Source organism: Nicotiana tabacum, chromosome 5 (genome assembly GCF_000715075.1).
Source record: "Nicotiana tabacum cultivar K326 chromosome 5, ASM71507v2, whole genome shotgun sequence".
Classification (NCBI taxonomy): domain Eukaryota; kingdom Viridiplantae; phylum Streptophyta; class Magnoliopsida; order Solanales; family Solanaceae; genus Nicotiana; species Nicotiana tabacum.
In genome coordinates, this window is record NC_134084.1 from 107,606,796 (window position 1) to 107,622,713 (window position 15,918).

The following is a 15,918-nucleotide window of genomic DNA, read 5'->3' on the forward strand; positions in this document are numbered from 1 at the left end:
TCGCAATAGTTTTTACCCGAATAGAGGTCCGGGATCGAATTTCCACAGGGAGCTAGTAGTGGAGTTGTATTTTCTGTCTAGCCTAGAGTTGCGGTTGTGCTTCTAATGTCACTTTAAGCATCTTTTGAGTTTTTGTATTTATAACTACTATTATAAAACTACAGATTAAAGCTAGATTATGCTAGGAGAATATTGCTAAGTTGTAATTAATGGGAAGGAAAAGCACTAGGGTCGTGGCATTACCTTGGTGGCTAATTGACGGGTAGATGTTACTTAGGTTCGATTGACTTATTTGGGGCTTATGCTATAACTGTTGCACAATTTTACCCACTCTCACACCTCTCGGTAGAGAGACTGATTTTGCCCAATTGACTCTCTCGAGACCAATTGGGTTGGCAAATTAGACCAAGCAATTAGGGTTCAAGTAGGGTGATTACTCTCTCGAGATTTAACCCGTTAACTGGGACTATCATTTCTCATGAGTTCATCCCAATTCCTTGTTGGGTCAATTTTGAGGTCATAGACTCTCTTTCTCAAGAAGAGAAACCCACAAAGCTTGAATCAGTGTTTGCTACCACTAATTCTAAATTAAATCATAAAATCAACCCAAATAACAAACACTCATAGTCAATCTAACCCTAGATGGCAACACCCATCAATTACCCACACTAGGGTTGAGCCACAACCCTAGCTAATGGGTCTAGATACACATAATTAAAGAAGAAACTGAAGAAATAGATGAAGAACTACACATATTAATTAATTACTAAGAAGAAACTACAATAATCTATTGTTAATGGGAAGCAAATATGCCAAAAATGGCTACAACACCAAGCGCACCTATTCTTCTGTTCTCAGATCTGACCGCTCCCTTAGAAAAATAGTAAAATATTCTATTTATACTAGGTTGGAAAAACTGGACAAAAATACCCCTGTGGGGTCAGTGCGGGCCACATAAAATGGACCGCGGCCGCACTGGCTCTTGGGCTTCAGTTGTTTGATGACTTGAACTGGGGGATGCGGACCGCATGGGAGTGTATCGCGGTCGCGAAGGCAACTGGCACGGTCCGCGCAGACGTAACCGCGGATCGCGTGAGGACAAATGCCCTTTACTGAACCCTATGAACGCGGACCGCACAGAGCAGGAGTGCGGCCGCAAAGCTTCTCTGCGGGCCGCGTGAATCCTATTGCGGCCGCGTGACCTTAAGCTTGAAAATGTCCAGTCTCTGAACCTCCTAGTGCGACCGCGGTCATTGTTACGCGGTCCGCACTAGGCCCCTTTTTCTTCACTTCTCTTGGTCTTTGATACTTGAGCAGGTTTCACTCCTTTTTGAGCCGATCTTTGACATTTCATCACTTTGTCAATCAACCCTGCAATCAAGCACAACTTGTGAGCATTTTGGGACTGTTTTTGTATCAATTTATACTCAAAGCATAGGCAAGTAGGGACATAAACACTTTAAAATCCTAACTTATCAGGAACCATGATGGCAAGAAATCCTCCAAGGTTATTGTATGTCGTGGCTTTTGAGGGTGGTGCATCTCCACTTTTGCTTTCTTCAAACGCCTAATTCTTTTTCATTGGTCTTTTTACCATCATCTTCCTTGTTAGTTGTTCTATTGATTCTTTTCGTAGACTCTTTTTGTGGGGCCTACGACGAGTCACCACCGTCCAACCTTCATCATCATCAGGTTGATTGTCTTCAACTTTGTTGTTCTCTAGTAATTCTTCATTTTTGATTCCTTTTAAACTGCATAACTCATCTAGACTGAATGCGCCAGAGGTGATAGAGACTTGGTTTGAACTTGCTTTCTCATCGTCAAGCACGATCTTATTTTCACGGGCCAAGTCTATACTTTGTCCTTAAAGACAAAGAACTTCTCTAGAGGGTGGCTTACAAGTTGGTGATATTTGCAGTAATTTGGGTCATTTATTTTCCTAGCTTCATTTGGTCGCTTCATCTCCGGAAGCTCAATGAGATTTAACTCGAGGAGTTCTTCAAAAATGGTTAGCACATCAGAATCCAGAAAGGGGTACTCTTTCTCTTGCATTTCTTTTAGAGTCAACTTTCCACTTGGCTTATCTTGAAAAGAAGTGGATGTCATACTCTGCTTCTTGCTCACCTTCGTCGTGAAGTTCACAGGTGACGTGTTGACATTCATAGCTTATTTGCTTTTAGACTTGGGTACGAACTTGCCCCACTTCCTGACTTCATGCTTGTAATTCCCTTTGCGAGGTTCAATGCATGCCTTGGATGTATATCTCTATGCCTGAAGCTTCACTAAGCTTGTCTTTGCAGTTGAGGCTTGCATTCCTCCAACGATTGATAAAGTCGATAACTGGTTCCCCCTTTCGTTTACGAGTATTTGTAAGTTCTATCATACTCACAGTACGTCTCGTACTATAAAAGCGATTGAGGAACTCTTGCTCTAGTTGATCCCAACTATCGATAGATCTAGCCTCGAGGTCTGTGTACCAGTCAAAAGCATTTCCTTTTAGCGAGCGCACAAACTACTTGATGAGGTAATCTCTATAAGTCCCAGCATTGTTGCACGTCTCCACGAAGGGCGCCACATGTTGCTTTGGGTTACCTTTACCATCAAATTGTTGAAAATTTGGAGGTTGATAGCCAGCAGGAATCTTCAACATATCGACCATTATAGTGTATGACTTTGCATATGTAAGGGAGGATTTGGCAGCAACTTCATATTTGTTCTTAATGGTTCCTTCAATGAACTTCTTCAGTTGATCGATTAGAATTATCCCTTCAGATGAGACAGGGATAGCCTTAATGGACTCTACTTGTCTTGGGGGAGAGTCACTCTCTAGAACTTCTGGGAGCTTGCCAGGTGAATGGGTAGATTCTTCTTCCATCAAGATCCCCACCCTGTCTGTTAGCTTGTCAATTCTAGCCTCTTAATTTTGCATGCATTTGGTCAAGCCAGCGATTGCTTCCGTCAAGTTTGCCAACTGCTCCTCCACAGATGAAGTAATTGCCACCATGGCTTGCATGATTGTCGTGGACGACAGAGAGTAGCATGGATTTTCACACAGATTGATCCTTGACTGGCTCACGCTATATGGTGTAAGTGGGGAGGATACATCACTTGAAGTATCATCATCTTCCTTCACAGTAGAGTGCTTGGATCCGGAGAGGTCAAGCAGAGCAAGAGTTTTCTTGATTTTTTCAGCAACATCGCTTCCTCCTTCAGGTGCATTTGTGGAAGATCTTGCTCCTCTTGAGGTTGAAGATCCGAAAATAGGTGTTGATGCGGATGGCGCTTGGGGTGCTTGTTGTCCTAAAGAGCTCGCTTTGCTCCACGTAACTGGTCCGAAGCTTCCAAAGGTAAAATCAAGGATGCTTTCCACATCAACATAGAACCTGGAGTTAGCAGCCTTGGTGGAAGTTGAACCGGAGTTGATTTTCTTTGAAGCCATTTCAATGTTCTTAAACTTTGGTGATTCGAAAGTTGAGATGGGAGGTAGAGATTGTCCCATTGGGCGTGCCAGAATTTGTAGACAATAAATTTGTGTCGAGAAAATAAAATCAAGACCGAAAATATTGCAACAATCGTAGTATTTGATTTTAAATAATATGAGTGTACAATCTCTATGATTCCTCTTATTCTACTTTTCGATAGTAAATAAATTTAAGGGCCTTTGAGCTTGATCTCATATGTAGTTGTTGCCATGAATGATGATCTTGTTCTTGAGCTTAAGCTTGATTGCTTGGACTTGAACTTGATTTGGTCTTCGTTATTGAGCTTGAAATTGATTTGTTCTTCGTTATTGAGCTTGAACTTGACTGCTTGAACTTGAGCTTAATTGCTTGAAGCTTGAAACTTGTGGAGGAATTTGCAGCGTTTGATCCACGAGCTCTTTATTGCTTATGTTATAACTTCTGGTGTCTTTTCTAGGTTATAAAAACCCATATTTATAGTTGTGGAAGGGAGGAGTCATGATAAGAACAAACTCTTTCCGACCAATCAAATTGAAGTGTGACATGGCCGCATTTGATTGGCCATAACATATCACTTGCACACGTGGCGCAATTTCATTAGCCTTTTAATGTGACTTGGCATGCCTTGTCATTTTGACACGTGGCATGGTCCTGTAGGCTCTTCCGTTTGACTTGGCACGCCATGTCATTTGACATGTGGCACCAAATTGGGCCTCTAGGAAGATGACATCTTGGGTTTAATGAAGCGGGCTCATCAATTTAGCCCAATTAAATGGGCTAGTCCAATAGATTAAGACTTATTTATTTAATCCATTTATATTGGACTTATATAATTAATTCAATTATATTAGCCCATAATATATATTTGGACCAATATATCTTGAATTTAAAATATAGTCCAAATTATTTTATAGATTTAATTTTAATAAAATTTATATGCCTACACCTACATTAGAACACAAGAACTCATGAAATGATTGACCAACACTATACAAAAGAATGTGACTCACATCTTGAGGAATCCAAAATTTGGAAACATGAACTGTTAGTAAACTGTATTTGTAAAATAATTTTGGAGAAAATAAAATAACATAAACTGAAATATAAACGAAACAAAAAGTTAATCCGAGCCCACTGAATTCACAGTGTTTCCTTAAGAAATTTAATCCCCTCCTAGTACCCAAGGTTATGAATTATTTACTCCCAGGATAGAAAGAATTACACACTGGTGTAGTGGTACTTCAAACCCCAGTATTTCAGCGAACACAAAGTTCAGTAGCAAAATACACTTACTGTTTCTTTCTTGGAAATTAAAACAATGCAGAAGAAGGAGGAGAAATTCAGAAAATCGTATGGAAAATATGAGAGAATCGACTTGTATTTATAACCAATGTTGGGCTGAAATCTGAAGATTTGCAACTCTTCAGAATGGCTGTTTATGCAAAATGGCCACATCATAAATGTCATAACATAAATGGCTATTTACTCAACAATAAAGAGGGAAAATAAAGAGGAAAAATTGAAGAGGGTAGTCAATTTTCTGTTACCAAAATAGAAAACGAAAAAATAAAAACGGTTGGATTTTAATATTAATATTCTTGGGATTTAATATTAATATTTTGTTATTAAAATGGATATTTAATAACATTTATGCTAATATCTACTATTAACAAACAAATTTGGTCCAAAAAACTAATCAATCAATCGATCATCCGAAGTCGAAGCCAAAGTCAAGCCGAGCGAGCGACGACGACGGCAGCGCGAGGCTTGCCTTCTTCCCAACTCTTTAAGAGCTAGAAGAAGAGCAATTGCTTATATACCCATTAAAAACCTATTCCTCTTCCAATATGGGACAATGGCCCTTTGCCAAGGGGAGAAAACTTAAAATTTCACTTAAAATTTTTATTTCCCTCCATTTCCCATTCACCCTATTTTAAGCCTCATTAATGCTTAAAAACCCAACAATCCCCCACATGAATGAGAATGGCTATATCACGGAAATATGCATGAAAAAACTGTGTGCATTCGCAAGTAAGGATTAATTGCATTTGGATAAGTAGGTTTCCCTTTGAACTTTTCGTAGTGAACTTATGTCGAATATACTCGGTAAATCGGTAGATTTGATATCTTTGAACCGTCGAACTTTGGTATATACTTAGACAACCATAAGTCACACACCAAACCTTAACCGTCTTTGGTTCTCATTGTTGTATTCATTTCAGCCATGAACACTGCCTGGTTTCATGAGTGCATGGAGAACTGACCTTACAAAATTCTCCTTGAAGCGGCTAACACTTCACACTTACATAGGTGATTCCTAAACGTGCCATCTCGTAGATACACTATTTGATATGCCCCGTATCAAATTTTAGAAATCATTAAAAACCTTAATGCTTTATCCTTGGTACTAAACATTGTCTCATCACGAGAATTGACCAAAATTTTAGTTGACAATGTTGAACCGTCATTATGACTTTGGTTGATCTCCTTGAACCTAGATCTTGGGATCTCCAGTCTTCTAGGTAGAGTTACTACCACAATGACTTGTTCTCAGCCATAGTCCCATTCCTCTTGATGCTTTCTCAACTACCTCTCTAGTTAGGCCTTTTGTAAGTGGATCCGACACATTATCGCTTGACTTTACATAGTCAATCATGATAATTCCTCTAGAGAGTAATTGTCTAACGGTTGTATGTCTTCGTTGTATATGACGAGATTTACCGTTATACATAACGCTCCCAGCCCTTCCAATTGCCGCTTGACTATCACAATGTATGTACATTGGTGCCAACGGTTTGGGCCAAAATGGAATGCTTCCAAGAAATTCTGGAGCCATTCAACTTCTTCACCGACTTTATCTAAGGCTATGAACTCAGCCTCCATTGTAGAGTAGGCAATACAAGTTTGTTTGGACGACTTCCAAGATACCGCTCCTCCACCAATAGTGAATACGTATCCACTTGTGGACTTGAAATCAGTTGATCCAGTAATCCAATTTGCATCACAGTATCCCTCAATGACCGTAGGATATTTACTGCAGTGCAAAGCAAAGTCCTGAGTATGTTCTAAATATCCCAAAACTCATTTCATTGCCATCCAATGAGATTGACCTGGATTGCTCATGTATAAACTTAATTTACTTATAGTACAAGCTATATCTGGTCGTGTACAATTCATGATGTACATTAAGCATCCCAACACACGAGCATAATCCAATTGTGATATGCTTTGGCCTTTATTCTTTGCTAATGCAAGATTTACGTCAATTGGAGTCTTTGCAACTTTAAAGCCCAAGTGCTTGAATTTTTCAAGTACTGTCTTAATATAATGAGATTGTGACAACGGCAGACCTTGAAAAGTCTTATGGATCTTAATTTCCAGAATTAAATCAGCAACTCCCAAGTCTTTCATATCAAACTTGCTAGTTAGCATACGCTTAGTAGCATTTATGTTGGCAATGTCATTACTCATTATCAGCATATCGTCCACATATAAGCAAACAATGATTATGTGATTTGGAACATTTTTAATGTACATACATTTATCACATTCATTTATCTTAAAACCATTTGACAACATTGTTTGGTCAAATTTCGCATGCCATTGTTTGTGTGCTTATTTTAGTCTGTAAAGGGACTTAACAAGTCTACAGACCTTCTTTTCTTTACGTGGAACCACAAACCCTTTAGGTTGTTCCATGTAGATTTCTTCCTCCAAATCTCCATTTAAGAAGGTCATCTTCACGTCCATTTGATGAATTTCAAGACCATACACTGCAGCTAATGCTACTAACATCCGTATGGATGTAATTCTTGTAACTGGAGAGTATGTATCAAAGTAGTCAAGACCTTCTCATTGTCTATACCCTTTGACTACAAGTCTTGCCTTAAATTTATCAATAGTGCCATCATCTTTCATTTTCCTCTTAAAGATCCATTTAGAACCCAAAGGTTTATTTCTAGGAGGAAGATCAACCAATTTTCATGTATGGTTGTTCAATATGGATTCTATTTCACTATTGACTGCCTCTTTCCAAAATAATGATTCCGAAGAAGACATAGCTTCTTTAAATGTTCGAGGCTCATTTTTCAATAAGAAAGTCACAAAATCTGGTCCAAATGAAGTAGACGTTCTTTAACGTTTACTACGTCTTGGATCCTCCTGATTAAATGTACTTTCTTTTGTTTCTTCCCGAGGTCGTTTAGATCCTTCACCAATCGACTCACATTCCTTTTTATATGGATATATATTTTCAAAGAACTCAGCATTATCTGATTCTATAACAGTATTATTATGAATGTCGGGATTTTCTGATTTATGAACCAGAAATCGATATGCTTTACTATTGGTCGCATATCCTATGAAAACATAATCAACGGTTTTCGGTCCTATTTTTATCCTTTTTTTAGGAACTTGCACTTTTGCCAAATACCCCCACACTTTAAAAATAATTCAATTTGAGTTTCCTTCTTTTTCATTTTTCATATGGAATGGATTGTGTTTTTCTATGGGGTACTCGATTTAGTATCCGGTTAGCCGTAAGAACGGCTTCCCCCACAAGTTTTGTGGCAACCCAGAACTTATCAACAATACGTTCATCATCTCCTTTAACGGACGATTCTTTCTTTCAGCAATCCCATTGGATTGGGGCGTGTAAGGGGCCGTTGTTTGATGAATAATTCCATATTCTAAACATATTTGTTCAAAAGGAGATTCATATTCACCACCCCTATCACTTCTTATCATTTTGACTTTCTTGTTAAGTTGTGTTTCTACTTCATTTTTGTATTGCTTGAATGTGTCTATTGTTTCATAGCAATATCGAGTACTATCGTCAATAAAAGTTATGAAATACTTCTTTCCACCGCGAGATGGTATTGACTTCATATCGCAAATATCTGTATGAATTAAGTCTAAACGATTTGAATTCCTTTCAACTGACTTATAAGGATGTTTAACAAACTTAGATTCCACACATATTTAACATTTAGATTTGTCGCATTCAAACTTAGGCAATACTTCCAAGTTAATCATTTTCTGCAAGGTTTTATAATTGACATGACCCAAACATATATGCCATAATTCATTTTACTCAAGTAAGTAAAACGAAGCTGAAATTTTATTATTATTCTCAACAACCATTACATTCAGCTTGAAAAGGCCCTCAGTGAGGTGACCTTTTCCTACAAAAATTCCGTTCTTACTTATTACAACCTTATCGGATACAAAAACATATTTAAAACCATTCTTAACAAGAAGTTCAGCAGAGACTAAATTCTTCCTAATCTCGGGAACATGAAGGACGTTGTTCAAAGTCACCACCTTGCCAGAAGTCATCTTCAGAAAGATCTTCCCACATCCTTTAATCTTGGCGGTTGCAGCATTTCCCATAGAAGCGTTTCTTCGGGTCCAATAGGAGCATATGTTGTAAAGGCTTCCCTAATAACATAAACATGGTGAGTGGCTCCAGAATCAATCCACCACTCCTTAGGATTTCCCACCAAGTTGCATTCAGAAAGCATAGCACACAAGTCATCAACATCTTCATGTTTTTCAACCATGTTTGCTTGACCCTTCTTCTTGTCTTTCTCCGGAGCGCGGTACTCCGTAGATTTGTGCCCAACTTTCCCACAGTTGTAGCAATTTCCGTTGAACCGCTTTTTGCTTGGGTAGCTCTTCGGTCCAGAAGCCTGCTTCCTCTTTCTCTTATTTTGAGAAATATCCTCAATAATGTTGGCTCCCATTATTATTTAGTTTCCAAAACCTCTCTTTTCAGCAGCTTTGTTGTCCTATTCGATTCTCAATCAAACAATGAGATCTTCAAAAGACATCTCTTTGCGTTTGTATTTCAAGTAGTTTTTGAAGTCCTTCCAGAAAGGAGGCGACTTCTCAATCATCGGTGCTACTTGGAATGCTTCATTGATGACAAGACCTTCAATGAAAATTCTGTTAGTAAAAATACTAAGATTACTACTTTCAACATCAGTATTAATTTGATTTATACCTTCAACAAGGAGATCGTGAATAATCACTAGCAATTCCTGGACTTGGGTAATAACAGACTTATTATCTACCACTTTGTAGTCCAAGAACTTGGCGGCAACGAATTTCTTCAACCCGACATCTTCAATTTTGTATTTCTTTTCAAGTGCAGTCCACAATTCTTTTGACGTTTCCACGCCACTGTAGACATTATACAAATCGTCCTCCAGTCCGCTAAGAACATAATTCTTGCACAGAAAATCAGAATGCTTCCACACCTCAATCACGAGAAAGCGTTCATTCTCTGGAGTTTCATCGGGAAGAACAGGAACATCTTCCTTGATGAACTTCTGCAGACTTAAAGTAGTCAAGTAGAAGAACATCTTCTGCTGCCACCACTTGAAATCTAACCCAAAAAATTTTTCGGGTTTCTCCGCCGGTGCCAACGTCAGTGTTCGGCTTGTTGATGCATTGGCAATCATCATTGGAACAGCCTGGTTCCCATTATCATTAGTCATTTCTGTAAAAGAACGACACAAGCAAATGTTAAAATCACGTAGATTTTAATCTCCAACGGAGTAAAAAACCACAAAGTTTTAAACTCCAAAACAGTGAATATAACACAAATACAGAATACAAATTAAATTCCTTAAGCTTGTTAGTTGTTACATCTCGCGTTTTCGTACGTTAAAAGTTTCGTCTTCAGTTAGTCGACGTAGACTCGGGGATAAGATTATCTTGAGGTTAACGTATTTACGCTATTTATAACAAGCGAGAAGTAAGTGTCATGAAGGATAAATGGTATATGAAGTAAAGAAAATGAGTTTAGTTGAAAATGGGCAATTTGGGATAAAATACGGGTCGAGCAGTATTTCGAGCAATAATACCCAATAATTATAAACTAGTATCATGCAGGGTACCATATGACCACGGTAGTATAATGTATAAAGTATATATATAAAGTATATTAAAAATAAGTAAAATTTTAAATAATTTGGGGGAATTTTTAGATTATGCGGAATGTATAAAGTATATATATAAAGTATATTAAAAATAAGTAAAATTTTAAATAATTTGGGGGAATTTTTAGATTATGCGGGCAATTGATTAATTACCGGGTAGCGGAACATTACCTAGTTAATTATTAAATTATAAAATGATACGTGGCAGCAAGGAAGCTCAAAGCATATGACTAATTAGTCATATAGGATCAGTGGCATTTACGTGTATAACTCTTAAATGACTAAAGATATGTATCAAGTTTGATCTCTTTTAATTACATCTCCTTTAAGAGATGGATAAAACTTTAGAGAACAACAAAACCAAGTCTTGCCTCCTCATTTCATTCTTAATAACAATAGCAGAACGCTAAGCATCCGAAAAGAAAAGGTTCCAACGAAATCTTGCAACAACGCAATTCTAATGCGAATTTGTTAGAATCGTAGCAACGTAAAATTTTGCGGTTCTAAAGGAGTACGGTGAAATCTTCTCCAAGAATATTATACAGAGTTTTCCCTACCCCCAGGTATGTTAAGGCCATCCCTTCTTTCTTCTGGCATGGTCCAAATTATACTGAATAAACGAGCAAACAGATAGTTTTCATAAATTACTCTATTCATAGAGATACTAGGGGTGTCTATATTCTTGATTCCCTATGAGAATTATTATTATCTTCTGTTCGTGGGTCTCAGAATAATACACAGTTGAAAAAGTTTATCCAGAAGGAATATTGAGATTTTTATGAATTTTTCATGCATTTCACCCATTTATACATATGCATTGACCCATGACCAGATGGTGTTATATACGTGTATATATGTAAATATATGTATATGGGATATGAGAAAAGGTTACGGCGTTATATACGCTCCACCACCTGATCAGTTGGTATATATTGATGATGTTGCCCACAGTGGCCGAGACGATATGATGGAATGCCCTCAGTGGCTTGATGATATTATGTACACCCATACCTATGCATGACACGACATTTATACGCACGTGCACGACATGTATAGTTGTCTATAGCAGCCTTGTCAGCTCGCCCATTGTATTCTGCATGTATACGTACATATGCCTTATTGGTGGGTTTCCTTCATGTATGTTATTTTCGTAATTCAGCATATGTTATTCAGGTTCATATCTTAGACGCATACTTAGGGGTGTTTGACAGGTAGGACTCAGGCACCCGTCACGGCCCATCAGTCTGGGTCGTGACATTAGTAAACTGTATTTGTAAAATAATTCTGGAGAAAATAAAATAACATAAACAAAAATATAAACGAAACAAAAAGTTAATCCGAGCCCACTGACTTCAGAGTGTTTTCTTAAGGAATTTAATCCCCTCATAGTACCCAAGATTATAGATTATTTCCTCCCAAGATAAAACGAATTACACACTGGTGTAGTGGTACTCCAAACCCCAGTGTTTCAGCGAGCACAATGTTCGGTAGCGAATCACACTTACTGTTTCTTTCTTTGAAGTTAAAACAATGCAGAAGATGGAGGAGAAATTTAGAAAATCGTATGAAAAATATGAGAGAATCAACTTGTATTTATAGCTAATGTTGGGCTGAAATCTGAAGAGGTGCAACTCTTCAGAATGGCTGTTTATGCAAAACGGCCACAACATAAATGCCATAAAATAAATGGCTATTTACTCAATAATAAAGAGGGAAAACAAAGAGGAAAAATTGAAGAGGGTAGTCAATTTTCTGTTATCAAAACAGAAAACGGAAAAATGAAAACAGTTGGATTTTAATATTAATATTATATTTAATAACATTTCTGTTAATATTTACTATTAACAAACAAATTTGGTCCAAAAAATTAATCAATCAATTGATCGAAGCGGAAGCCGAGTCGAGTGACGATGACGACGTCGCAAGGCTTGCCTTCTTCTCAACTCTTTAAGAGCTAGAAGAAGAGCAATTGCTTATATACCCATTAAAAACCTCTTCCTCTTCCAATATGGGACAATGTCCCTTCATGAAGGAGGTAATCTCAAATGAAACTCAAATATTTCATTTTTCATCCATTTCTCATTCACCCTCTTTTAAGAATTAATATACTTTAAACCCCCAACATGAACTTCGTCGGGGTATTTATGGATTTTAATTGAAAATGTGAAAGAACAAACCTCTTAAAGGGATACAAATTAGCCCCGTATTATAATCTTGAGATTATAAATTAGCCCCGTATTATAATCTTGAGATTATAAATTTGTATCAGGGATACAAATTAGCCCCGTATTATAATCTCGAGAACTATTTAATGCTAAAATTTTGATATAAAATTTATATCGATCTTTATACTTGGGGCTCGTTTGGTTTGAAGACAAGTTATGCTTAGATTAGTTATACTGAAATCAGTTGTACTTGATTAGCTATGTTGAGATTAGTTATTTTGGTAATATTTGATATGTTGTATTAATCCTGAAAATAAGCTAGCGTTTGGCCATAGATTCCAAATTTGTTTTGAAAAATCTGATTTTGGTGAAGTTTGGTTTGAAGATGAAAATGTGTTTGGACATACATTTTCAAATTTCCAATTTTATTTTGGAAAAACATGTATATAATTCCCAAATTTTGGAATTTTGGCCCAAAATCAGCAATTGGGGTGATTTTGGGATTTTGCCAAAATGTGGGCAACATTTATGGCCAAACATGAGTTTTGAGAATAAATCCTAAATTTATTTTGGCAAAACTCATGGCCAAACAGGGCCTAAATTTCAGAACCTATGCCCAAATGCAATTAAAAGAATTTACTCTAGAGGTAGATAAAATCAGTTTCGGAGTACCAGCACCCATAATTCTCTTAATATTTATCGCAGTAAATATGAATGCTTAATTAGCTCTTCGATCCCCATTTTGGCGAACTCGTTGTCAATATCGCTATTTAACAAATTATTGCGTTTAAAACATGCTGAGTTTTTACTCTTCGAAAATTTTCGAAAAAGTGTTCTAACACTTATTCCTTTATTCAATTACTCTAATTATCTGAACCCACTTGAATGATCTTAAATAAATCATTGTTTATTTTTGTCGTTTCAATTTCTAAATCAAGGTAAAATTTAAATTGAAAGAAAAATTCTATAGAATTTGGACGCTGACACACTTCACGTTTTATGACTTGATCCTCAAGCAACTACTCTTTTTCCTCTCTCTTCCATCCCTTTCATTTCACTATAAAATGCTTCTGAAAACCACTCTGTCACCGCTTTATCTTCTTTACTGTATTAAACCCCTAAAACCCCATATTTTTCTCTGTCTGGAACTATTCACTTTTTACGTATTGTAAGGTGTGTGTACTATATCGACATATTTTCCGGTGTGGCTTTACTGAAAAATGATGGAAGGCGGTAGAGGATCGGTGTTTCCGGTAATATTTTTCGACGGGGAGCGGGAGATTAACGTAGGCAATATCAGAATTCAACCGATGCTTGTGTTCAAGGCATTTCAGTTGGTGCTCAGTGAGAGAATCGGAATTTCACCTAATCAGATTTCTATTTTCCTATGTGAGCACAAGGCCGGGGGCTCCAAGTTCGACGATCGCCGGATTCTTTTCACCGGAAAATCGAATTTCACCTTGATTTCACGTGAAAAAATTGTTTCTTCCTCGTGATCTTGAAGCGTTCTAAAAAATCACGATACCGAAAAACGAAGCCGAACAGCGTAGATTTCGGGAAGTTTTTGAAGGAAAATGTGTTTCCCCTGCGGCGAAATCAACCGGAAGTGAATCCGTTTTATGATCGAATTTCGCAGATGGAATTGGCGAGCATGAATGAACGAGTGCAAAATTTACAGATTCAGAGGGACAATTTCAACCTAGTGATGAGCAAATTGGATCCGAATGTGATGCATTTGGATAGTCCAAATTCATTTCCAAAGATCCAAGATACTTTTCCGACGAAGAAGAAAGCACTTTGCAATGAATGTGCAAATACGAGTACCAACGGCGAAAATGAAATGACGACGTTCCATCACTGCAAGAATGATGCCATACTAATTTTTTTCGTTCAGGAGCCGGTCTGGACCGGTTAATCGGCCGCTGAAACAATTTCTGTGAGATCGATTCGGCTTTTTCGTGTTCAGACGCAGAAGGGGTAAAATCAGTTACTTTGTGGGTACATGGTAAGGAACACGTACCATATGTTAGCCCGAAAGGTTGGGTAAATAGATAGGCTAAGATTTAGGAAGACTAGAAATGATTAGCAAAAAGTAATAGAAATTAATAACGTGAAAAATGTCAATTACATAAATACATTTGAGTGGTCGATAGTTTGGCACTATAATTCCCCCTCCCCCCCGGTTAGAGCCCAATCTGGTAGCACTTCTACATAACAAGCCCAATAGTTAATTGTATAGGACCCGGGCCCAATTTACATTCCATTACATTTTATAGTTGTAAATATATGTACTCATAATTGAATAATAGGAATCAGATGGTTTATTTTCTGTTTCCATATTTCTCTGTCTCTCTCTTTTCTTCTCGACCCTTCTAGCGTTTTCTCATTTCTTCATCCTCCATAGATCATCTGAGCTTCGATCTAACATGGTATCAGAGCGAGAATTTTGATTCTCCGCATTATAAGCTTCATTTCTAATGGAGATTTACTCAGAAATCACAATGAAGTCAGGTTGTGACCAAATCGGGGATTCTGTCCAAGTTCTTCATTTCTGGTCTGAAAAGCTTAGGGTTTCACTTCAAATCTCCATCTAGCACACTCGTTTAGAAGAGAAGTTACGATTTACGAAGAAATTCAACTTAAATCCGGATCGATTTTCAAGCTAGGGTTTCTGCGGTATACACAGGACTTTACTTCTTCGAGTTTTCAGAAGAAGGGTAACATCACTTTAATTCACATATTTCAGGATTACTTTGATATGCTTTAGAGTTTAAATCGTATGAGTTAGCCGTTTGCATGTCAACATTGTTCAAGTTCTGGAAATTGTATGAATAAGGATTTCTTCTGTTAGTTAGCTCTAATTAGTACATGCTATGGGCAACAATGGTGATAGTTCAGTTTCCACAACTGAAGGATTTACGGCTTTTACCCTTGATCCCTCTCATCCACTCTATGTCCATCTATCTGATAGTCCTAGTAACCAATTGGTACCTGTGCCATTTGATGGCCATGGTTTCATGCTTTGGAGGAGCAATATGCTTACTTCTCTTTCAGCCAAAAATAAGTTAGGGATTTTAGATGGTAGGATTAATCAACCCAACACTGATTCACCTTATTACCCATACTGGGAGAGATGGAACGATATGGTGAAAGCTTGGATCACCAATTATGTATCTCGAGATATTGTTGTTAGTGTTATGTGTTTCAGAACTGCCAAAGAAGTTTGGACTGATATCAATGAGAGATTTGGCCAATCAAATGGATCCAAATATCTCCAAATTCAGAGAGACATAAGTGGAACTGTTTAGGGATCTTCAGACATTGCCACATATTTCACCAAACTTAGAA

At 37.4% G+C, this 15,918-nt stretch overlaps 1 protein-coding gene across 1 annotated transcript; it reads left to right on the forward strand.

The window, feature by feature from the left end:
* The first annotated feature begins 15,443 nt into the window (after positions 1–15,443).
* LOC142180903 (uncharacterized) lies at positions 15,444–15,878 on the forward strand. The gene has a single exon (XM_075253006.1). It carries the CDS (start codon positions 15,444–15,446, stop codon positions 15,876–15,878), a length of 435 nt encoding a protein of 144 aa, XP_075109107.1.
* The last annotated feature ends 40 nt before the right edge of the window (positions 15,879–15,918 follow it).